Source organism: Drosophila sechellia, chromosome 2L (genome assembly GCF_004382195.2).
Source record: "Drosophila sechellia strain sech25 chromosome 2L, ASM438219v1, whole genome shotgun sequence".
NCBI classification, from domain to species: domain Eukaryota; kingdom Metazoa; phylum Arthropoda; class Insecta; order Diptera; family Drosophilidae; genus Drosophila; species Drosophila sechellia.
Genome location: NC_045949.1, coordinates 11,281,137 through 11,306,251, shown reverse-complemented (window position 1 = coordinate 11,306,251; position 25,115 = coordinate 11,281,137). Strand labels below are relative to the sequence as shown.

Here is a 25,115-nt window from a genome sequence, read left to right as displayed (position 1 = left end):
AGCATTGGCCAGCGACAAGGAAAGGAGATATCCGGAAGCCAGATACCGATCCCAGGCCATGTTTCGAGCCGACTTGACCCGCCCAGTCGTCGTTTTCGCGCCCTTTCATGTCACATTATTGGTGGCCCATTGACAGAATATATTAAATTAAAGTCCGTTTGCCACCCTAATGCGTTAAAGAGCCGGGCTTAATGAGGACCCAGTGGAAGGACTCACTCCCACCCGAATGTCCAACTATTTACGGGTTACTTGTACTCCGGCGGAAAATTATTTGCCGAACTGAGGGACAGAGAAATGTAAAATGCGTTAAGCTCGCCAAGTATTAGTGTCCGGCACAAAAGCGTAACAAAAATTCCAAACAAAACTTAATTACTTTGTAGAAGGCAAAAAAGAAATGAGGAAGATGAGGAACAGAACAAATTGGCCAAATTTGCTTGACTTGCTAGCAAGTTTACATTCGTATTTGCCGCTCTTTGTTTATATTAACTGAGCACGGGTGACATTTTTTCGTGCTTTTCATTTGCCGGGTTTTTCCCTTTACTTCTCAGTTTCTTTAATGAGGGTTTAAGTATTATTTGCCCAAGGGTTGCCTTTGGCCTTTGTTTATACAGCCAGCTCCACCCCCCTTTTTTCCTATAGCCGAATACCTTGTCGCCGTAATTTGAGAAGGAAATGCGCGGCGACCAAAGTAAAAAAAAGGTTCGCGTGTAATAATTTTTAATTTTAATTTTTAGTTCGCCGCGGCCAGAAAAGTTTGGCTGGCCCCTTTACTTTTTGAGCCACTTAAGCGGACTTCGGGTCAAATGAAATGAAGAAGGTTGACCCCCAAATAAATGTGGCAACACAAAAAGTGCCTGTACTTGGCGGATTCGAGATAACCAAATGAGATGTCGCTGGCCGAGTAAATAACCGGCGAAACTTATGACAAAGGCTAAGTCCGAGTCTGATGTCATTTGCCAGATTACTTCTGGCAGTTGTGGGGCAATTTCAATACAAATTTACTTAATTGTTGGAGAAATGCTTGGCGGAAATGGCAACAGGAAATGTGCTGTTCTTTATACCACAGTAGAAAATGAAGTTCATTCCATTTGCAAGCAAATACGAATTTTTAAGAATTATAGCATCGCTTAATCGTTTGCTATTGTGGAATTAAAGCGAAGAAAGTATCTTAAACAAGACACAAGATCAATAAAACGATAATCAAACAGAGTTTGCAAGCCTCTTTGGTTTCCGCTCACTCGCTTCGTTTTCCCGCCTTTTTGTTCAAGTAAATAAACGCTCCTCCCCACAGGATGTTGACCAACAAAGGCTTCAATCAGTCGGCGCATTGAAAGCTACTTTGTTTCTCGCAGGACCTTCCTGTTTCGTTGCCGTTGCTGTAATTTGATTGACTGTTTTCGGTATAAATCACTCTCCGGCTATTGGCTCGGCATGGTCAATCGATTATTTCAACAATCTTGGCGAAAACATTTTCGCTCTCGACTCTGACACTCACTCCATGCAATTATCATTATGATGAGATGCGGAATAATTTGCCAACAAGTGCACGAAAGGACCAAGGATGGTTTGACATTGCCATTCGACGCTGGACCGGCAGAGGAGGAGGAAGTGAGGGCACGAGGAGCAGCGCTTTCGACGAGACATATAAAAGTAAATTCCATTTTTATTAATTGTCCGCCTTCTTGTTTGTCCTCGGATCGGAGTCCGTCGAGTTTTCATCTTTAAGCCAACACCCTTTCCACCTTTTTCTCCTCAATGGCACTCGACTCACGAGGCTGGTGTGGCCGCCGAGGGGGCGTGGCAGGGGCGGATTCGGTCAATGGAATGCCATTTCGAGTGGCATCCATTGAAACACTATAAAGTGTTGACGGCGGTCCTGCGGATTGCGAGGGTTGCTGTGGGCATCCAGTGCATCTGGTCTAGGGTCTTTCAATAATTATAATTTGTGTGCTTTAATGAGACGTGGAGTGGGGTTTTAAAAGGGATCAGCTGCCGCTCGTGTACATAAAAATAATTTTAAATCAGCTGCATATTTACCCAAAGCCTTATTTGATTTTAATTGATTTTTTCGCCAGCGATATTTGCTTTTAATTTGCCCGCCGAAGTCGCAGCTCCTCTGCAGACACGTATTTGCCCATAATTCGACTGTTTGATCTGTCGAAAAAATGTACGCGTACATTTCCACACTCTCACACACACACTCATTGCTGCGTATTTTAATTTTATTTGCTTTTTAAATGAAGCGTCATTGGCCCAAAGCGAACGCAATTGATTGTGTCTCCGCCGCGGGCGATTGACAATCAGCTGGTTGGGGCTGCCTGCAATCCGTCCACAGCGCCCACCCACCCACCCACTTAACCACCACCCGCTCCAATCAGATACCCTGCACAAAAATTAACCTCAATGCAAGTTATGCATGCGCCAGTAGCGAATAAATAAGAGCCAGCTTAAAAGAAATCCGGAGTGAAAACTTTATTTTTCCCAAGGCGAACACTGAATACTCTTTGTAAGTGTAAGTCCATTAGTTATACATACTAAAATGCAATCAATGCATATAAATGTATTAATTTCTCCTTAAGATTAGAATTAAGTAATAATAGATAATAATAAACACAATTCTTATTGTAAAATTCTTTTGTAAAATTAATATACACATTGTTTACAGCATATCTTGTAAATGATTTTATTTATGATTAAATCTATTTAATTATTACAATTTTTGGCAATGTAAGAGTACCAAATATAGAATTATACCAATACAACCCTTACTACATAGTCAATATGGCCACTAAAAGTATGGTTCAAGAAAAATAAGGGAACATTTTATTTACTTTGTTTCTTTGCGCGCCTGAAGCTACTTAAGTTCTTGCCTTTCCCCTGATTTCCCAGTCTCGTTGTTCTGGTTGTTGTATATCGTAAAATATTTGCGTTATTATGCTAGTAATTTTTCCTCTTTTTTGTTGTCTTACCCTAGCCCCTTCGTCTTGGCCAGGTTTTGTTATTGTTGGCTAGTTGGCGGTTGGGTTTGTGACGTTGTCGCAGCAGTTCGGTAGCTCATTTTTATTTCGCCAGCCCCGGGCAGGGATGACAAAATCAGGACTTGCATGTGAGTACCGGAGCCACGACGTACTACTTGTATTCTCGGCTGCTGCCTGAGCTTTTCCAGTATTTTCCAGCTCGTCATAAAATGCCAAGCATTTTTGCAGAAACACACAAAGAGTAGAGTAGCAGGAACAAGAGATGCTGCTATTAAAACTAAATCAAGCAAGCGTAGCTACTACCATCAGCAGTGGTTTCCGGTTTCCCAGAAATTTTCAACTTGTAGTTCAACTTTGTTTAAGCAAAAAGGTAGAAACAGAAAACACAATTATTTTGGCATGGCCAGAGCCAATTTCCAAAAGCGGGCCGGAATGCGCCCCTAAGCTCGTCAATCGGGTGAAGAACTATGTCAGGACACGGACCGGCATTTTAATGACCTTCAACTTTGACAACAAGGCATAAATGGCCAACAATTGGGGCGTTAACGGAAATTGGCTTAAAAAGCTATAAAATGTACCCAGTAGCTTGGATGGGAAGGAAGCGCATTTATTGGTAAATAAAGTTCCGCTCAAGGTATAAAAGTTAATAATAAATTGAAACAATGAGGCAAATTTTGTTGATCCACGCTAGAACAGGGCAAAATCTCAAGCTACAAAAGTCGCCTTTTATGGCTGGCAATAAAATTGGTAATTGGTTAAAGGGCATATGAAATAAGCTACCTAAAAAGGGAGTGGATTTAATTAAAGTCCAGAATGCAAGCTCTTGATTAGCAGTCCTTTTCATAGCTTTCTAAAGTAGATTGCAGCAAATACTTCTTTGTTATTTTGACAAATTAAAAATAACGGATTATCCAATCTAAATAGACATGTTTGATACATTTTCTTTATTTTTAATGTATTTCTTACTTAAGTATTTCCCTATTCCTTACGGCGGGATATGTCCCGGGAATATAAATTTATACGTATTACCAAAATATCAGACATAATTAAATATTAATAAGGCTTGCCAATTAAGAGGCCACGGTAAATTTTCAAGTGCGAAATTTTCACATCTATTCATGTCAGCAAATTATCGCATCAAATGAGAAAGGTAAAAATTCAACAGAAATTGGCCAAGGACATTGAATGGTGTGGCAGAGGCTAAGTGGCAGAGGGCATTTGCCCCTAATAGATGGCAATCTTGGGCGTGTGTATCGTGATTGTTTTGCTCCTCGTCTCGCTGATGAAGACGCAGTGCGCATGTGACATAATTGAGGGCGACACGGCCGCCTCGTATGAACGAACAGGTGAAGCAGGATACACCTGTCCGTCCGTCGGGCACGCATCCTCCGTCCAATAGAAGATTATAATGTACGCGTTGCTTAATTTGAATGGTGCGTGCTGGGCCGCCTTTGAAATGCTGTCAGAGACGCTAAATGAAATTAAAGACTGCTGCCCCCGCGACGTGCTTTCTCCTCCCACTTTCACCTCCTGCCTCACAGATAACAGGGCACTCATGTTTTAAAAATTAAGCGAAAATAACGAAATTAGCATAAATAAGCGCCGCTAATAGGATTTCCTTTGTAATTATCAAATTGCCAGGCTGGCACACAAGCTACGAAATAAAAAAAAACTGGAACAAGCAGTAAATAAAAATGTGAAATAAATTAAAGAATCAACCCGGCTTTAAGCATTCCTTTGTGGCATGGCATAAAAAAGTAAGTCCGCACATTTACACACATGTTGGCACCTGTTTTTTTGTTTGTTGATTTCTGTTTTGACGCCTGCTATTGTTCTGTGGGTAATTTATTGGCTTGCTCGCCAAAATCGATTTCGCATTATTCGCGTATATCAATGCACTGGCTAATTTGCTTAAAAGCATAATTAACACGGCTCACACAGACACACACACACAGACAATTTTATGGGTGCACGTGAGTCGTACAAAATCGACAAACACGCGAGGTGCAAAAGACACGCCAAAAACATGATGCGAAATACAAAACAAAAATAAAAATAAAAATAAAAAACGGCTGTAAATCAGCGCACCGAGCAGACAATGCCAATAACAAAGGCCTGCAGCACACGTCGTATACGTAATGAATATTTGCGGCTTTCGCGGCACTTTTTAGCGCTGATAAAAAACTATCACTTGCATTGAGGTTATCCAAGAGTATGAATAAACAAAAGTGGCATATATATTACCATTTTAAATTCATTTAGTTTTTTATCCTAAAAATCACAACTTTCAATTCATTAAAAGATAAATAACTGGTCTGGGATAAAAATTAGCAGGAAATATGCATTTATTTAAATATAGTTAAGTAAAAGGAGGGTTTTCAGAATCAGTCCTTACTATATTGGGGTTAAAATCTAAAGGATAAGACCATTAAGGAAAGCCAATTAAAAAACTTGTGAATTTTGATGAATCTTAGCTTAGTAACAATATGTATTTAAGTACCTCTCACATTAATTGGCATTAATTCAAAAACTTAAATCTTGTCATTTTCGCTGTTCATTTTGCAGCTTTTCTGGGTCATAAATTCATCGGTGGCTTCTTAACAAAACTTCTCAAATTTCAAACACCGGATATTACTTTCAATAGCTTTCTTTTTGACTTGTTGGCTCCCTTTTTCATGGCCAATTAAAAGTGATTAGTTTCGTATTGCGCGCCGTTTATAATATTCATACTGCTCAATGCGAGTTTTGTGTTTTCAAATGGTTGAAAGTAGGGAAACCTTTTTGAATTCCGTGGTAATTAATTAGTCGGCCCTTTCAAATTGCCCAGCGGGCGCAGGCATTTGTTTTTCACGGAACTGGAAAAGCTTTTTGGGCAATGCACGTAAGCGTTTACCTATAACTTTATGACTTTACGAGCGGAAAGCGGGAAAATGGCGGGAAAAGGCGGGAGTCGGCGGGAAATGGCGGGCGGGCCTGGTGTTGGCTGTAAACAAAGTTTTTGTTGGGGCCAAAAACTTTTCTAATTATAATCTACATAACTTAAATTTGCAAATGAGACGCGAGGGCAAAGGCACAAAAGTTTAACGCTGCAAGGGCAGCATGTGAAATTAAATTATGTCGGTGTCTACGCCATGTGTGTTTGTGCAAAACAGAAACCAGCTGTTTGTTTGAAAGAAATGTAAATACGCAGACCTACATTTAAATTCGAGAGTCAGAAGCAAAGGACCCAAATTGAAAACATTCACAGTTCAAATGGAATTCTGTAGGCATTTTATTGATTGCTTCATTTAAATAAACATATCCGTGCTGAGAAAAGTGTGCGAAGTACCCAGCATCCTTGGCTACGAAAAGTGCCTACCAACTTGCTGCCTTTATCTTGAAAAATCATCTAATCTTAGCTAGACTTCATATTTTTTGCACCGCTAAGCTGCCTGCCATCTAAATGTGTATTGCTTTTGTGCGCTGTTCTGAGCTACGAAATCTCATATAATTCTTTATTCAAATACTCAATGTTATATAAATAATAAAAAAGTTATGCAAAATAAATACTTTTAGTTTACAAAAATTCAATAAAATATCGTTTAGTTTACTTAAATTGCTACAAGAAATTTAAAGGTAAGCTATTTTAACTAAATGAACTCAATCTATCTTAAAACCTAAAAAAGTGATGTTTAGACTCACCAACAACCTATAGTTCTCATTTAATATGAATATTCCTTGTATCTTATGATTACGTTACCATTTGCCAAAGCTTTGTGGATTTTTTGTAAAGAAATTGGTTTTTAAAACACAATTACCGAGCCGCACGAACTGTGTGTGGTGGCAAGCTCTTGGCTTTCTTTTTCTTCAAACACCCTTGGGCATATTTTAGAGGCTCATGTGACAAATTGCGGCAGCACGTGTATCGCATGCTCATTTCGGGAATATGCCAGGTCCTTTTCTTGCTGATACGAGTATCTTTAAGTTGTGCACACGCTGACAAATCCAATTCATTCTTGCCGCCTTACGTGGCGTATATGTAATGGGCCAGCAACTAAAGGTAATGTGATGGGTGCTACCTGCCATAGTCTGCCACTCTGATTCCATGTTTATGCATGTACACTCCTCAAATTGGCTACCACTTCAGTCATTTCCAGCTGCCTCGTTATTTTTTGCATTTCCATTTTAGTTTTTCATTTTCCGATTTCACTCGGCGGTCCATCAAGTGGAAGGCAATCGAAAATGTGCGCTTCGCAACAAAATGCTCAATGTTCAGCAAGAAATGGCAAGACTTCACTTGGCCGGAATGATATTTTTGCATCGCTGCCGTGGCATGGGCATCTGCATCGGCATCGGCAACGGCATCGGCATGGACATCATCCAGCATCCAACAACTGGCAACAATTACGCGCGCCTTAATTGCCCCACATATACACGGGCACATACACATACACATGGACACACTCGTTAACAGAAGGATTCTGGAAAAGCGGCAACAATAACAACAAACAGGGGCGGATTGGGCTGGGCATCGGACCTGAAATCAAAATCATTGGTGTGAAAATAAACTAATTGAAGAAAAATTTCATTTGCAACACCGACTGAAACAAGAACAGCGACAGCAGCAACCGTTACAGCACCACTCGAGGTACCGCATCTTGTTGCATTTGACCCGGGGTCAAGTTGCAGCCAGGCCACGGCACACACACACACACACACAAACTTACATGCGGGGCCACATTCTCGCGCCAGAACAGGAGACACCGGAGAAGCGGGACGGGCGCGGAGACGGATGCGGATACGGATACGGGGACAGGAGCAGGGACACCAGGGAGGACGAACCGACGTGTGCTTATTTATCAGATGAACCAATCCCCTGCAGCCGTACACTGGCCACAGCTATTATGTGGCAAGCGAATTTCGCTGGAACATTTCAATTCCCTTTGAGCGGAGCTTGGTCTTCTTCTCATTGGAATATTTACACAAATTCAGTTAATTCAATTAAAGTCATGTCTGCGTTATATTTCTATATAACTCACATATTTGGCCAAATTAAACATAATTTTAATTGGTTCACACAGTAAATGTACTTACAGAAGCATTAACTAACATAATAATTAAATCTTTCGAATCTTTGTATGATCAATTTTCAAAATATGTTTACTAATTTAATTAACTGTATTTTTAACATTTCTCCTTCGAAATCCTACTTCTCCACTGTGCGGACTGAAAAGTCCTTAATGCCTGGCTCACTTCGGCGGACTGTCCATGTCGGGGCAATATTTTCAGGGAGTTGCCAGCCGCCCGGCTAACTATCGAAATGAATGCATGAAAAAGTACGAAACGGTAATGTGCAGTTGCCATGCAGCAGTGGGGCAACAGGAGCAGCAGCAGCAGCAGCGGCAGCAGCAGTACAGCAGCAGCAGATGTTGCTGATGGAGCCGCCCTGAGTTGTATGCTACACTTTTTGCACAGCCTGTGCGTGTGAGTGGGCGTGGCACATATCCTTGAATGTTTATTTGCCGCTAGCCACTAGCTGCTGGCGGCTTACGCGTTTCCAATGCTGTTGCAAATGCCAATGTTGCCGCTGTTGCCGATGTTGCTGTTGCTGCCACACAGTTGCCAGCAGCAACAGTTGCGCGTAGATGGATGGACAGGCGACTGGCTGACCGTAGATATTGCCGCTTGTTTGCGCGCGCAAAAAGGCAACAAAAGCGGCAAAGAGAAAAAAAATCATATATATGAAACACAGTCGACTCTTACCGTATGCGCTTTCAAATTTTTCCCCTAATTGGCAGCCAGCCGATTGTTTTTCAAGTGCGAATTCATCGCTTGTATTACGTTGATTATTGAAACGAATCAATGGTCTATATTGGCTTCATTTTTAATGAGTGCATTCGAGGACCTGGCCGCAATCATTGCAATCATTGAAAACCAACGTTACGTAGACTATGGTCCTTTGAACTTGCTAAAGCGCAACATATAAAAATGAAACGAATAAAAATATAGTTATCTTATATTTTATTTAACCAGAGCGGGGCACAAATTCCTACCTTTTTTCTTAATTATTCCAAATAATTTGGCTACTTTACATTTAGCTTTTAGCCAATACTTAGCATACTTTCATTAAAAACTGGTTTCTTAGTACTGAAATACCACTTCTTTCTAGCCAGATGGCTTTTAAATTAAATATGCTTCTAGACTTTAGCAGGCAGCTTTGCCATTTTTTGTAGCCTAGTCACAAATCAAATCTTTGATTCCCACGCTCGATAAGCAGGAGGAGCCAGTCCCTGGGCTGAACTAATTTCTCCAACGCTGCGGTCTGAGTTATGGGGCTTAAATTGGGCAGCCCCCAAAAGCCCGGGACCACAAAATTTGCATCTCTCCCTGGATCCGCCGTCGCCTCCGCCCATCTAGTCTATATCTTTTCGCTTCTGGAAGTGTGGAGGCATCTACATAAATGTGGCTTTTCATTAAAATCTAAAAGCATAAATCTAAAAAGTGAAACCAACAATGCCAGAGCAGACACACAGGCGGACATCTGCGGTGTGGAGCAGCCCAGCTGCCTGCCTCGATTTCACAGGATCTGTGGACTGACTGTTTTATGCCTTTGTTCCTTCCTGTCTGTGTGTGTGTGTGTGGGTTTGGGGTTGCGTGGCGAAAACTAATTGAATTTTGAAATTCAAGTCGAAATTAAAAAATTACAAACAGCCGGCCGCATTCAGCAATCGCCAGCCGAAATAAACTGTAAAACGGAAATGTATTCGGCAGGTGGAAATTGAAACTGATTGAATTGTAAAGTGAAGCATAAAATGCTCTTGGCTCCGTTGTTTTTGCTTACAGCTGCTGGCACACCACCCAACCGCCCACAAAGCCAAGGATTTTCCACAGTTGTTTTTATTTTTGTATAATTTATGGTTTTCGATTTTAATTTGCGCACTTAGCCGCTTATTTTATGGGAGTTTTCTTGTTTCTTTTTTTTTTTTGCATATTTCGACGCGCCTTCTGTGTTTTGTCACAGCAAAACGAGGGAATGATTTAGAGCGAGAGTTGATTTAGGAATTTAACAGGTGTGTCTCGATTTTCTTTTACATTCGCTACCTTTTGCTTAGTTTAATTTTTAGCTTAGTTAGTTATTATCTTACATTTAGGCAAACTCATACAAGTCTAAAGCCGAAACATTTATGAGTTAAAGCCTTGATTCAAAAACAAGATATGATTTAGTGCTGTAAAACATAAGATCATACAGTCAAGCATCATTTAGTTTATTATTTATATACTTGCTAAATGTATATCATCTGCCCTCGGTATACGACCCAAGACATATGCATTATGATTAGCGAGCGTAATTGAAGTTTAACTGCGCGTGTAATAAAAGCGATTTTTGGCCATTTGCAACGCATTAAAACCATAAATAATACCAGCCGAAAGTGTGAAAATAAAGACACGCGATATGTTGTATTCCCTCGAAGGGCCTCGCCCATTTCTCCCAGCAAATCCGAAATCATTTCTCAAAACACGAAGAAATACGGCACAATTTTTGATGAGTTGAGGATTTGGGGCACGCGAAATGGGCGCGAGAAAATGTACGAAATGCGATACAGTGGCATAGCATTAAGGACGTGCTGGCATTACCAAACCTAGACCGACTTATATGGGCTTGCACCGATGTGTCGGGAAATGTGGCTGTGCTGTAGACCGCAAACAAACGACGGCGACTTATTCATTGCGCTTGCCATTAAGGTGGCTCTCGTTGCCATTTGGCCATGCCCACTGGCCCGCCCACTCCCATGGCCACCGCCCTTTTCTCACCAGGGTGATATATAACACGCTCATAATTGGTCATAAATCTGACAAACGTAATTTGTCATCACTCAAGCAGCTAGCGAAGCGGGAACAGCGTCACCCCCAATCTTTCCCAGCATAGAAATGTGAAAAACTGAGCCAACTACCACGTACCTGGTGTTTCATGTAAGTACTTAGAAAATAAAACTTGCCATACATTTTGTAATAGAAAATTCAAAAAACTTAATGGCTGTACAGTGATATATCAAAAATTAATTTAAATCATTAATCTTTTTCTCTTTATTTATAGATTAAACATGCCGAATTTAAATAGCATTCAAGTGCTAAAGCTATTGGCCCCAAGATTAGATCACTTTTTGAAACCAAAACTTCTTTTAATATTTATTATTGTTCGGTATTGATTGCACCCACATGAAAAACCATATATACTTCAAGTTTTCAGGTATCGAAGTCGCCATGGTTTCTCCGGCTTATTCCCACTTCCTTCATGGCTTCAGCTCAGTTGTGGGGCGACTTGGTCATGCGACAAGTATACTGAAGTGGCAAAATGAAAAAGGGAGCTTGACACAAAATGTCAGCTGGATATTTTTTATTACACAATCACAACATACACACACACACACACATCCCTCGCATTCTAGCACCTTCGAATATGCCCAGAAGCAGACTATGCTTTTGTTTTAGTTTCCGCTCGACACCCACACATACACCCACACACACCCACACACACACACACAGACAAACAATATTTTTTGGGCACTCCACACATAAGCCACAAAGTAGTTACTTTTTATGATCCTCGCCCGCACACATACATACTCATAATCGGGCTTGGGCCCAAACTCTGATTGTTTTCCCCCAAAACGTCTCCGAAGCTCGTAAATATTTTACCAGCTTGGCCCGCTTCCGACTCTGGGAACTAATTTCAGCTCTTATGGATGACATACGACGCACTTTTCGGTGCTCCTTGGGTGCGAGAGCGATTCAACATCTACATTTCGTTATAAATGACTTTCAAAGGGCCTAAACGTTGTAAATGGTCTAAGTGCGTGTTTCTGGCCAAGGCATCGTCATCAGCATTGAGTTTAAACGGACGGCGGCAATCAATAGGCCATGATAATTTATGGCGATTATGCTGGCCAAAAGCGGAGAAAGTTGTCCAAGAATATGACTTAATATTAAACTTTGATTTTGATAAAATATTTGCAATACTTATTGGGAAAATTAAGTTCATTTATTTTTATGTCTTCATGAAAGAAATATCCATTTAGAGGTAAATATTTATGGGTGATAAAGTTAAGTATAATAATTAAATGCGAAAAGTATAGTAACTCACATTTGGGTACAAAAGGCTGTGCTTAACCCAACTAATCCGTTTATAAAAGCTAAGTGGTAGTATTTTTGTTTTATAACCAATCAATTGACACCGATTAGTACCATTATCAACTAATCATTGTTTTTTGATTTATGAAGAGTGGCGAAGGAAAGTATCCAATCGTAGTGAGTCATCCACTGGAGTGTTAAATAGAAAACAGTCAACACCAAGAGATAGAAGAATAAGGATATACGAAACTCATAGCCACTCAAGGAAACGTGAAGCAGACAAGTGGACAGGACTAAAAATATGAAATGAATGGTTGTTTCCGTGGAAGATGTTACAATTATCTGAAGTGGGAAATTCGTGACAGTTTCCACAACGACAATGAATTAACAATCTACTCACGCTGCATTTGTTGTTGTAGCATCCCTGGTAGAAAAGTAGTGGAAATGCCAGGAAGATCGCATAAGTGACCAAGCTCATCACAACTCCAAAGGTGGCATCCCACATCTTCCTCTGCTGCAGGCACCTCACAACAATAGATTCACTTAACATCTCACCCAATCCAAAGTATATCAGTGCCGTCACATCAGGCATGACATCAAACTGCATACTTATGTACTGATATATAATATTCTCTATCTCTCGACTTAGCAAGTTAATGAACACCGAGCTGACGATCAATCCCAGCAGTGCAAAAATCCATATATTATCGGGTCTCCTCAAGGAATGAGTGGAGATGAAGGTCAGGATGCTGAGAGTCCAACAGGTCAGGCACACAATTAACCAGCTAACAGCTTTGAAGCCATGTGGCAGGCATATGATTGGCAGGATAAGCAAACCCAGGCAGCTTGTGCACTTGTTCCAGCCAATCAGAGCGCGATCATTGGATATAACCGGGATAAAGGTGGCCAATACAAAGTAGGATGGTATCTGTAGATAGAAATGATTACCTTTTCATGGTCATGTATCATTGAATACATATATATATTCACCATTGCAATTCTATATATCACGTTTGAATCAGCCATGTTCCTATACCCATTTATCAATTTCAGCCATATTTCGCGCCTGGAAAAAGCCCTTTGCTTCTGGTATTTGCCCAGAATCTCATCACCGCTATCCATTTCCAAATAGTTTTCCTGAGTTTGCTTACTTTTCACCTTACTTCGTTGAAAGTTAGCATACGACACAACAAAGATCACCAGTAAAACCATCAAAAAAGTGTACAAAATCACAGTTACCCGAAACTTTATCGAGTGTAAGTCCGCAACTATAAGGTGCACATTGTATGATTTCTTGATTACGACATACAAGTAGACCATTCCAGTCAAAATAAAGGACATGCAGGACCAAAAAGTAACTCCGTCAACTCGATATCCCTGCATACAAATAACCATAACTCCTATCAAAATATAGCGCAGTATGTCTCCCATCATTTTTGCAAACTGCAAAGGACTCAGGCATATGGACTCAGGTTCATGAGGATTACATATTTCCCAGAAACTGTTGTAATAGGACACGAAAAATGTGGGCCCAAACAATAGAAAACTAGATCCAAACATGGTCATGGGTGCAAACTCAATAAGCGTCGCTAAATTTGGCACAAAACTGAAAGTGGCTCAAACTAAATTAGGAAGGGAACGCGATTATCTATTTTACCCACAAGTATTTAGTCAGCATGAAGGTCAGGCTTAAGTGCACCAGCAATAAGAAAGCACTTATCAGTCCATAAATTGATATCGTTGGTAGCTTAAATACGCAGAAGAATATATCTAAGTAGTTGATAAGGTAAACCAACGAGCCACAACTCAGTGTACTCCTGGCAAGACCACAAGTCTGATTGGCATTTCTGAAAGATTCCTTTGGCAGGGAACAGCGATTCTGAAGTGAAATCCCATTGAATAATGATCAAGTTTCCACCCATTAGATACTTGCCACGGTTGAGAGGTCGACAAACGCCATAACTGCTATAACTACCTAATAGTTGAAGTAGTATTTTTTGAACACGCTGCATTAGCTTGCTTTGTTAGTGCAACATGTAAAATACTTTTTAATTTCTTCTAATAAAATGAATTTGTAGTTCAATGTATTATAAATTGTGCTAAACATTTCCAGCATAATGATGGATTCCAATGGCCTCTGGTCTTCAAGGTGCAGATGCAAATGCATTGCCTTCGAAATGGGTCAACATAAGGTTCATGAGCGATCGTCGTCATCGTCGTCAACGTGACGAGCCCCAAGTACGCCACATATCTCTGTATCTTTGTATCTTTTGTGATCGCCCAGTCCGCAACAAGATTTGACTAAAAATTCCAATTCCTGCCGTAATGGAACTTGATGCGACACATTTGGCAAATTGCCGTTGCCTCAGCAGCATGCATCAACATCGGCCGAGAACATGATATTTTGCTTTTTGGGCTCCAAAGGAAAATCCGAGAACTTTGCGAGCTCGTCTCAATTAGCGACAATTGAATTATTACACGACGACACTCATTCAATTTTCAGTGATAGGGGCTCATCCCCACGGGCAAGTGTTGTCACAATTCTGATACACGAATGCGACGTGAGCATGGATTCGACTGGATATAGGAAATATAGGAACACCCTTCTATACTACATTGACTTACGAATAATGATATATATATACTAATATATCATATATACTAATATATCAGAACACGGCTAAACATCTAAAACCAAACGAAGAAAGTGTTAAATTGTTACATATAATTTGAGTTGACATGCTTACTAGTGAAATAAATATACCCCTGCTGCTGAGTGTAGCGCATCGTTCACGCATTTGCCACTTTCCTCGGCTAAACGGTTCGCAGTTAAGCCGCCTGCCTCCAGTTCATCCGCAAAACTCGATCAGTTGAGATCATTGCAAAACTATCGCAGCCAAGATGAAATCCTGGTACCTGGCACTCAGCCTGCTGCTCCTCGCCGCATCCACATTTCAGCCCACCGACGCCCGCGGCGGAAGGGGGCGTGGCGGCGGCTCATTTGGCGGACTGTTCGGCGGTTGGCGCAAGTACAAGAAGCCCTCGTCGTCGGGCGGTGGGCGGCGGGTGGTGAGCGGTTCGCCAGTTCACACGGCCATGACGGTGCCGAAACCACCACCGCCGCCGCCGGCACCACCAAAGATGCCCATGATGCCGCCCAAGCAGCAGATCCCCAGCTATCCGCGCCAGCAGATGCCACCTGGCTATGGCTTCGGATCGTATCCGGGCCAAGGCAGCGGAACGTACTATGCCAATGCCCAGGCCCTGCCAGCGGGAGCGGTGTACTATGCCCAACCACCCGTCGGAATGAATCGAGGAATCGGTGAGTACCTTGCTAAGACCATTAAGCATATATAATCGATATAAGACTTATCAGCTTGCTAAATAAAAGACTACATTTATATATCATATAGTTCAATAGTTATATTAGATAACTTGGATTACCTTTTTGTAAATTCATAGCTTTAACAATGCAGCTTTATTAATGCAATTAATTGCTTTCACATTGTCTAGTTTCTAATCTACTTTGCAAACCAGTCCACTTAAAAATTGTACTTTTTCTCTAATTTTTTACGCCGTACAGGTACGGGAGATTTCCTCACCGGAATGCTGGCGGGTCACATGATGAACAACGTTTTGTTTGGCCATCGACACCATACGTACCATAGAAATCCGGAGGAGGGCCAGTCGTCGCCCCAGGGAAATGGTCGACAGATCATCATCGTCAACAATGGTCAGCAGGAGGGAGTTTTGCACAATGAGACCACTATTTCGGGAGAATCCTCCGCAGTGGTCCCCCCGGAAAATCCCCTCACGGAGGAGGAGGATGTGGAGGGGCAGGGCGAAGGTGACGGAGGAAGTGAAGCTGTTTCCAGTGAGGAATCCACGGAATCGGAGGCAACTCCTCAGCCCTATCCAGATGGTGGCATCATTTGCTTTCCCATCATGCTAAACGAAACAGATCCCGAAAACTCGGAGGTGATGCGAGAAGTGGAACGGGTCGTTTGCTTTCCAGCTCCACCCCACAATCCGGATAATTTCCAACCCACCATAACCACTGAGCCACCCATCGTTGCCGGCGATATTGTTGGCGGTGCAGATGATGGTACAGAAGTTGGTGGTGGTGATGAGGTCAGCCATGCAGGTACTCCCGTGGATGTGGCCAACTTTGTAGCTGCAAGAGATGATGAAGTCGAAACGGATTCTATTTAACTACTAAAAACTAAGTGAAATAAAGCTAACTAAAGATTTAAACTTGTTCGGTATGTGGATTTGGCATATAAGTGGTTGTAGGCTGTTAGCAAACGGAAAAAATCATCAGGGAACTGTTTCTGGCAAGATATTTATTAAATAACTATAAAGCTTAATTTTTATCCCACACTAAGGTTTTGTACAATTCAAACAGTTTGACGCAAGTCAGTAGACACCAAAATAGAACACGCACGTCAGAGACTCCTTGCGCTACATCGGAATGTTCACATTTGTCAAAGGGCTTGTCCCGCTATAAAAAAAAAAAAGGTAAAAACACACTGGGAATAAAAATTAAACTTTAATAGGATTTTTAGGGATCTGGTAACTGCAATAGTTGTTCACCTTAAATGAGGTTGTAACAGCACGAGCATATAAGCTTATAATTTATAATCCGATCAAAGAGGAAATAATTTTGAAACTTGTACTTTTCCTATGATAGTTTATGTACAGCATACATAAAACATAAATGATTTTTTTATCAAGCAAATCCAACAAATAATTCTGTTGCCTCTTAAAAACAAAATACCCCATTCAACTACAAGTAATGTGTATTATCCAAACAAAAACCAAAGCGACACGAGTTCAAAACACACCCACAAACAAAAACCTTTTGTAACGGTGAGCGTGCGATGATCCAACAAGAGCAATGAAGCTCACTTGGCGCTCATTAGACGCAACAACACCTACAACAAAAGTCTCCACTGAGCTACAGTGGTAAAAGGGTAGTGAATATGGCGAGAGGTTTTGTCATTTACATACATTACAAGCTGACTTTCAGTGATCATTTTAGGAAACAAATAGTTAGGAACAATTTGGTTAAAATGCGCAAAAAGCACATTTTTTTCGAGTTCTAAAGAATTTTCTATTGCGGATGGTGTCAGAAGTCACTGAATCACAACAAGCACCAGCGGAAATTGTTTTCCAACTCAGATACGCATAATGGGTGATATCAAAAATTCACTTGGGGCACTAAATATGCTGAATTTAAGAAAATTGAATACCAATGAAACACTAACAACGTCAAATAACTCAAAATTCTATAGATATATAATTGGTGCAGAGCAGTGGGTGACTGCACAAAAAGAAACGGTCATGAGACTATATAAAAACCTATAGCATTTTATATTCTTAAAGTTGAGTAACGCTTTGTAAAGACCTCTTATAGGGTTTTAGCTTAATTAAAATTAATGTTTAAAGCAAAATGTAACAGTTTTTACTAATATTAATAATATTATACTGGCATTGCCTTTTTAGTTACACATGGTGTTGAGGCTTGTTAAGGCTTACGTTAAAGTTTGAATGATTTTTTCAAACTGCCCACCAAGTTTCGCACAGTGTACTGACCACCGAACGAGTCGCTCTCGCGGTCGCCGCTCTGTCCGACGCAAATCGCTTCCGAGAAAAACGCGAAACACGAGCGCTTGGTTCGCTGGCACAGCTCAGTTGTTCGAGAAACTTTGCACGACAGAAAGCGAATATCGCACGCGGCAAAACAGCAAACGGAATAAACAGGTAGCCAGAGTAAATATTAAAATTAATTTAAGTTTATCTCACATTATAAGCTGTGGGTATTGTCAGTGCTATATGTCACAAAATATGATTCTCAAAAATGTACTAGAGCTCCATTTGTTAGAAGTGCAATTCCCTTGGTTTAAACACTAATTGCGGTGGTTGCTTTTGTTTATATCTTTTTTTGCAAACATTGCCCGACTTGAAGGTCACTCAAAAGCAAAAGGAAAACAGTTTGTTTGTGAAATTGCGTTCAAATATAAAAGAAGCCATACATATCAAATAGCTTTTTTCAATCAAAATCAATAGACGCGTTTTTGAATGCCCCCTTCTAATTAATTTTAATTATTTCGAATAGTAACATGCAGAAGTATGTAATTAATCTGCTCAACAGGTTGATTTGTAATTGTAAAGGCAGGCACCGTGGGTTAGAATACCTCGAAATGGAAAAAATAACTTATGATGTAGAACAAATGTATGTTTTATGCATATATGTATATAACAATTTTATATCCAGCCTTCAAACATAATGAAAAATATATAAAATTTAAAATAATAATTACGTGACAAGGGTTAGATCATTAGATCATTACTGTAGAAACAGCTGCCCCACCTCATTAGTTAGCCAAATAAAATTTTATATTAACCCATTTAGTTTTGAGACCAGCTGACCAAATGGCAAATAAAACCGATTCGTGCCAAAATGCTTTCCACCCACTCAAAAACACACGTAACTAACCGTCTTTCGAGCATGTTGATTTCTTTTTGAAATGAGTCTTTGAATTATTTCCATATATGATATTAGTCTTCTCTAAAAATAAACTCTTTCGAAGGCCCAGTAAATAAGTGATTCACTTATTATTGAACAACTCATTTGCATTAAAACGTTGTACTTGAAATACGCAATAATCTCAAAAAGCTTTGACATCTGTCACGAAATCTGCGATTAGCAAGCGATTTCTAGACCGAGTCTAGTAATTAGTTATTTTAATTATATACATACGTATGTACAGCACATATTATTTAAAGTCCCAACAATGATGGTAATTAGATTTTCCCAAAATTATTGAAAATTTGGGTTGAAACAACTCTGTCATCGAACCCACGCTTATCTCTTAGGGTTTTGCCATTTGACACTAGCGATTAGCTTAGTATTTCAAGAACGAATAAGCGAGAATGGTTATTAAGATGCAATTCTTAGAAATCGAGCGACAGTGGGCAAACAAACACGAGATAAGCGATTTCGTGTTGAGCCGCTACAATTTCCCCACTGACGTCATAGCTGCGCATGCGTTGCAGTTCAGTGGTTCGATGAGTCATCAAACCAGTCTATCATGTTTTTAGCATCACTCGCACGTTACAGCAGATGCATGTGTCAGTTCCGAACAAAAGTTTACCTACATATAATTGCATGTAAATAAAGCACGGAAATCTATTGTTTATAAATACGGAATTCAAGCGAAAAAGTCTATGGAATCGAGGTGTTTAATACAGTAGTAAATATGTTGCATTTTTATGTCTCTTAGTCATTGATTATAGAAGTCCTTAATCGCCATTTGCGCCTTACTTTCCCCCGTGTCACCTTGTGTCCGTTGGCCTCTCAAGTCGAAGACCTGACCTTTAAATTCCCGTGCTTATACTATAGTTCTGGAACCCAGCGTGGGTGTGTTTGAGAACTCAAGGCGAAACTCAATGGGGTGTAGCCACGCGACAAGCCGGCCAAATCAGCAAGTTAATTATCATTAAGAGGACCGCCCAAGACACGCATAACGCGCTTCTAATTTGGTCAAATAAAGTGGGCGCAGACTGTTGGCCACCTCCTGGAAATTTGGCAAGCAGGGCGTGACACTCGCTGATTGTTTAATATTTTAAGTGGAACAGCAAAGTTCCAGAACTGCGGAAAACTTTAATCACGTATATTTAAATGGCAGCTACCTAGAAAAGTTAACGCGAAACCAAGTGTCATTAGACCAACCATAATTTGTGTTTATTATTAACGTAAATTGAATCAATTGTTTTTTACACAAACATAAAGATAAAACCATACTGGCTAATGATGAGTGACATTGGGGTGCAGGAGGAAGCAAACAAATAGGCTCCATCTGCAGTAGTCGAGGGTTAAATACCCTATACAGGTATTGCATGTTAAAGCATATTAGCAAAAGTATATAAAATGTAACATGATCATCATACAAAAATAATATTATTATTGTTTTGTTTGCGAAGGTAAAGAATTTATTAAATGTGTTCATAAATATGTGGCAGGCATGTTGTTTTACTCAAAATCCCAAACACTAGAAATACTGTAACTAATTGAGTGTTGGATCCATTCCAGAATGACCCCTTACACGACGCGGCTCAGTGGCAGGCTGCTGGTGGCGGTGCTGCTAATATTGGCACTAACCACCGAGGATGCGCATGCCAAATGGAAGTCCAGTGGCAGCAGAAGTCGCAGCAGTTCCAGTTCTAGCAGAAGGACCAGCTCACACAGCTACTCTGCGCCATCGCATTCAGTCCCATCGCACCACGCAGCTCCTGCTCCACACCATGATAATGTCAGGCTGAGCTACGGAGGTGGATCCCACTCGCAGCCGGTGAGCAAGGTGAGCAGCTCCCATACGCACAGTGCGGCTCCTTCGGCACCCGCTTCACCAATTGGCTGGAATGTCCCAGCGAAGCCCCAAGGACCTCCGCCGGCGTACTCACCCTCGAATCCAGTGGGCGGAGCTCACACCAACATACATGAGCGGCCGCCAGCCTACAACCCGGCATACAAGCCAGCTCCACCCAGTTATTCGGCTGCCACCCAAACGCACAGCAACACGAATCTCCAGAGCCCATATCGTCCAGTAGGAGCAGCCAGTCCCGGTGCCAGTTCCAGTTCAAGTGGTTCCCACTACTATGGCGGAGCACACAACACAGCCTACAGAGGCCGCAATAACTCCACTGGTGGATTTGGTTCCTCCGGTGGATATCAGCCGATAACGGCCACCAATGCCCATAATGTGCAATCTAGCTATCCTCGCCAACAGTTGCCAGCAGGTGCCACCTACCATCCGGCAGGTCAACTTCCAGCCGGAGCCACCTACCACCCAGCCGGGCAAATTCCAGCCGGAGCCTCATACCATCCGGCAGGTCATTTGCCGGCTGGAGCTTCATACCATCCAGCGGGTCAAGTGCCCCACGGAGCGACCTACTACCCCACGGGTCAGGTTCCAGCCGGTGCCAGCTACCATCCGTCGGGTGGATATCCAGCAGGAGCATCTTACCATCCAGTCGGACAAGTGCCCCATGGAGCCACTTACTATCCTCAAGGGCCAGTCGGCGGAGGTCTGCCCGCAGGAGCCACCTTCCTGCCCGCTGGAGGAGCTTTGCCTGCAGGAGCTGTTTACTATCCACAGGCGCCGCAGAAGTCCTCATCAGGCTTGGGATTGGGTGAGTCCAAAATGGAGTTATCCGCATTATGCAGAGTAGTAACTAGTTTGTATTTCTTTGTTTAACAGGCACTGGTCTTATTGCTGGAGCATTGGGTGGTGCCATTCTGGGTCACGCACTGACACCCACCCACACCCGTGTGGTGGAGAGTTCCAATTCCTATTCCGGCGGCGGTGGCGGTGGAGGCAGCCATGGTGGTGACGACAAAATCATCATTATCAATAACGGACCACCTGGATCGGTGACCACCACAGATGTGGGATCGGGTACTACGGTGATAAATGCTGGAGGAAACCAAGCAGCCGCTTCTCCAGCAGTCCCAGTGCCACCTGTTTATGCCGCTCCACCTGCTACTGGCTCTCAAGCTCTACCCGTTCCGCCAGCACCAGTTGCAGGATCAGTTCCACTGGCGCCGCTAGGTCCATCGCCACCTGCTCCCGCTGATCCAGCGGCACCTGTATCTGCTTCTGGAGCTCCTGTTGCACCCGGATCTCCTGTGGCTCCTGGACCCGCAGTTGCACCCAATCCGGCGGATCCGAATGCGCCAGTCCCTCCTGCACCTGCAGCCCCTGCTGATCCCAATGCACCACCTGGTGGTGGCATCATCTGTGTGCCCGTTAAGGTGCCCGGTCCGGATCCCAAAGATCCTACTAAGACTATTGAGTTGGATCAGATCGCGTGCTATCCAGCACCGCCACCGGAGACTGCTACTCCAGCCAATGGAACGGCACCAGCAGTGGACAGTGCAGTACCCCCTCCCGCTTCCGCTCCCGGATCCGTTCAACTGGCTCCCATTCAGCCGACCACTCCTGTGGCCATTCCCGAGGGATCTGTGCCATTGGCACCCATAATTCCCGGTGGTCAGCCGGATATTATGAAGATGCCGGGTCTGACACAGGCTCGACTTTCGGCGGAATCTATCGTCAAGGATGCGCACAGTATGGCAGAGCGAACGTTTGGACACTTCAGCCTTATCTCCACGGTGGTAACCCTAATCGTGGCCTACTGTCTCCACTAACGGCCCATTGCCTCCACACAACCCTTAAGTGACTCAAGGACACAGTCTCATTGGCAACCGTAATTTATTGCCATTTTATGTTACTCAAGATTCTTATGGATATGCATATATGTCTAGCGCCGGTCAAACGGTTTTCCTTATATATATATATTGTAAAAAATAAAAAACAATCGAATTTTTGATATATACTCGTAGTTCTGTTAGACCTGAAAGTAAGCCACCAATAAATGTACCAAACAATTATAATATGCTTATGTACTTAAAATGGGGGAACAGAAAGGGGAAAGTGGCTTACATATACTGTATAAAAGATTTGCAACACTTTATTGTTTACTGATGAAATTTCACAGTTTTAACATTTCCTCAAATTCATTAAAATTGTTATCAACATTGTTTTGACTCGTAGTCGAACTCTGATCTCTAAAGCGGTCCACAAAAAAACATAAATACCGACCGAAATATTTTCGGAAGCTTAGTTCTATGGTTTCGTTTCTCTGAGTAAAACCAATATTCGCGGCACCAAAACATTTTAAATTAGCATTAAAACCTTAAAAATTAAATTTGGACCACTACATTTCTTGTGTGCCAGAATCCTAGTCAAATTTTGCAGGTAAACTAATCCTCAATGGCTTTCAAATATTCAAATACTATTTTTTTTTCCTAAATGTTGAATATCGTCATTTTCTGGTACTTAATTAAATAAAAACATCTGATGTTCTTTACCGATTATGTACATTTTTATAATGAAATTTGTATGTTACCTTATCAAATTTCACAAGAAAACAAATATTATTTTAATTGGCATCCGTTCCAATAATTTGGTAATTTGCCTCGAATGTCAATGAATGTTATATGTAAATTTCAGAATGTCTCGTTTTCCGAGGGGACTGAAGATCATCCTGGTGTTGGTGACGATCCTCCAGGCTCTAAATATGACAACGGGAAACCCCCGAGGCGGAAGCAGAAGTAGCAGCTCCAGTTCTGGATCCAGTTCTAGATCCAGTTACGGATCCGGTTATGGATCCAGTTCTAGATCTAGTTACGGATCCGGTTATAGATCCAGCTATGGATCCGGTTATAGATCAAATTGTGGGCCTACTTACGGTTCTGTTTCAAGACACTCCTACTCTCCTCCATCCTATTCATCTTTGTCGAATTTACGTTTTTCGTTTCCTACGATCGACTTGGGACACAATTTGCCCAAAGGTCCTCCGCCGGCGTACTCAGCGCATGATACCGTGGGTGGAGCACCCACAAACATTCGCGAGAGGCCGCCGGCATACAATACCCGCGACCAGCCACACAGAAAACCAAATTCCGGATCTCTGTATCGCAACCAATACCAAAGATGGACCACCTCCAGCTCGAATTCCAACCGCAATTACCAGGACACTTATAACTCCACCAATCATTATATGTACAGTGGCGCCACCAGCTTACACTATCCCACAAATGGATATACGTATCTTATTCTTATCTCGACTTTTCTATATGTATGCTGGACCTTATTGTAAAAAACTATGTTTAAATTGTGGCGCCCAGACTAAAGCCCGGTCTGGCATCACGGCGAAAACAGGTACTAACGCCAAGACCTTACCTGGAGGACGATATCTTCTGATATCGTCAGACTGGGCACACTGGAACTTCAGCTCCGCGCGCAACAAGCTTACGGCATAAAATAACAATATATTGTATATAGTAATTAAATAAAGCGGTAACTACATAAGCTACCATAAAATCACCCAAACTTAATTTGATTGAAAATTAAAATTGCGTTAAAAATATTTCAAGCATTTAAGAATACTTGTACTCAAAACACTGTTCGCTCAAATAAGAAACGTGGAGTAAACATTTTAATAAAATAGAACTAGTAGAAATAAAATTTATATAAAATAAAATATATATGCAAATTTTAACGGTTGCATTTAAATTTGAATAGTCGCATTTTAAAGATTCTGTGACGAAAAAGTTCCTATGCTTGAGCTTTTTAAAGACGCCAAATGGCAAAAAAAAAAGCTCTCTTGCTTGGAGGAGATCCATCTGATAAATCTGCAAAACAAAACGTGCTTGTGAAATAGTCTCTTAATTGTCCTCTATATTCTAAACTTCTCGTGGAGTGGATACAAATTAGAATGATCCTCTATCGGATGCGTCAAAGAGGTGGCCTAATGGCGGTGCTCCTTGTAGTGGCTCTTATCACCGTGAATGTAAATGCGAAGTTCAGGTTCAAACGAGGAATTTTTGATTGCCCAAATAGGCGTGCTTTTAGTTCATCAGCTTTTCATATCTGGGTTTTGAAAAAAATGAAGTGCGCCCATATCTACGCGAGAGGAGGCGGATATATCCGACTAAACGCACCGATTTCTCCACCGGCGGATACCTATTCTAATATAGATGAGCGTCCTAACAACACCAACCCGAAGAGCCAATTCCGCTCAGGAAAAGGGCTTGGATTCAATGACCACCAGGATGACTCTGGATCACACGGAGCTATTGCCACTATTGATACAGGATCCCGCACTTCGGTGGTTAGTACTGAAGAGCCCCAAGTCAAGACTTACTCGGAGACCAGTTTCGTCGAGGTGGAGGAGCAGCGCAACTTGACAGTCTACGCACCCAATATGGCACAGCAGATCCTTGGAAACTTAGGACTCATTTCCGGGATGGTGATCCTTGTTGAGTTCTTTCTCGAACATTGTGCATTTTGCAAGTAATTATTATTAAGTTTAGAATTCTAATCCATTTACTGTAAATGGAAAAATAATATCTTCTAAGATTGGTATATTTAAAAAAATATATGTATATATTTATATATA

At 41.7% G+C, this 25,115-nt stretch overlaps 5 protein-coding genes across 5 annotated transcripts; 3 read left to right on the top strand and 2 right to left on the bottom strand.

Moving 5' to 3' along the window:
• Positions 1–9,182: 9,182 nt before the first annotated feature.
• Positions 9,183–9,370, bottom strand: LOC116800214. Its single transcript, XM_032714033.1, has one exon. The coding sequence runs from the start codon at positions 9,368–9,370 to the stop codon at positions 9,203–9,205; it is 168 nt and encodes a 55-aa protein (XP_032569924.1). The 3' UTR covers positions 9,183–9,202.
• A 2,820-nt stretch (positions 9,371–12,190) lies between these two features.
• LOC6612168 lies at positions 12,191–14,046 on the bottom strand. Its single transcript, XM_032727547.1, has 5 exons — positions 14,020–14,046; positions 13,748–13,965; positions 13,077–13,692; positions 12,487–13,014; positions 12,191–12,428 (listed from the first exon to the last, which is right to left on the bottom strand). The coding sequence occupies exons 1-5, from the start codon at positions 14,044–14,046 to the stop codon at positions 12,210–12,212; spliced, it is 1,608 nt and encodes a 535-aa protein (XP_032583438.1). The 3' UTR covers positions 12,191–12,209.
• Positions 14,047–14,925: 879 nt separating this feature from the next.
• LOC6612167 lies at positions 14,926–16,340 on the top strand. The gene is made up of 2 exons (XM_032719228.1): positions 14,926–15,408; positions 15,670–16,340. Exons 1-2 carry the CDS (start codon positions 14,988–14,990, stop codon positions 16,296–16,298), a joined length of 1,050 nt encoding a protein of 349 aa, XP_032575119.1. The 5' UTR covers positions 14,926–14,987; the 3' UTR covers positions 16,299–16,340.
• Positions 16,341–17,762: 1,422 nt separating this feature from the next.
• LOC6612166 (sialidase) lies at positions 17,763–22,545 on the top strand. Its single transcript, XM_002036647.2, has 3 exons — positions 17,763–17,849; positions 20,182–21,281; positions 21,350–22,545. Exons 2-3 carry the CDS (start codon positions 20,183–20,185, stop codon positions 22,297–22,299), a joined length of 2,049 nt encoding a protein of 682 aa, XP_002036683.2. The 5' UTR covers positions 17,763–17,849; position 20,182; the 3' UTR covers positions 22,300–22,545.
• Positions 22,546–22,803: 258 nt separating this feature from the next.
• LOC6612165 (velvet complex subunit B) lies at positions 22,804–24,051 on the top strand. Its single transcript, XM_032719234.1, has 2 exons — positions 22,804–22,909; positions 23,165–24,051. Exon 2 carries the CDS (start codon positions 23,166–23,168, stop codon positions 23,811–23,813), a length of 648 nt encoding a protein of 215 aa, XP_032575125.1. The 5' UTR covers positions 22,804–22,909; position 23,165; the 3' UTR covers positions 23,814–24,051.
• The last annotated feature ends 1,064 nt before the right edge of the window (positions 24,052–25,115 follow it).

What these genes read in the sequence shown, in the direction of transcription:
- LOC116800214 (XM_032714033.1), bottom strand. Translation starts at nt 9,370, where the DNA reads ATGGGCGGAGGCGACGGCGGATCCAGGGAGAGATGCAAATTTTGTGGT.
- LOC6612168 (XM_032727547.1), bottom strand. Translation starts at nt 14,046, where the DNA reads ATGGCGTTTGTCGACCTCTCAACCGTG. An exon ending in TGATATATAGAATTGCAATG is followed by an intron (nt 13,015 to 13,076) that starts GTGAATATATAT and finishes TTCTATCTACAG; the next exon opens with ATACCATCCTACTTTGTATT. An exon ending in GCTACAACAACAAATGCAGC is followed by an intron (nt 12,429 to 12,486) that starts GTGAGTAGATTG and finishes TTCCCACTTCAG; the next exon opens with ATAATTGTAACATCTTCCAC.
- LOC6612167 (XM_032719228.1), top strand. Translation starts at nt 14,988, where the DNA reads ATGAAATCCTGGTACCTGGCACTCAGCCTGCTGCTCCTCGCCGCATCC. An exon ending in CGGAATGAATCGAGGAATCG is followed by an intron (nt 15,409 to 15,669) that starts GTGAGTACCTTG and finishes TACGCCGTACAG; the next exon opens with GTACGGGAGATTTCCTCACC.
- LOC6612166 (XM_002036647.2), top strand. Translation starts at nt 20,183, where the DNA reads ATGACCCCTTACACGACGCGGCTCAGTGGCAGGCTGCTGGTGGCGGTG. An exon ending in CTCATCAGGCTTGGGATTGG is followed by an intron (nt 21,282 to 21,349) that starts GTGAGTCCAAAA and finishes TTTGTTTAACAG; the next exon opens with GCACTGGTCTTATTGCTGGA.
- LOC6612165 (XM_032719234.1), top strand. Translation starts at nt 23,166, where the DNA reads ATGTCTCGTTTTCCGAGGGGACTGAAGATCATCCTGGTGTTGGTGACG.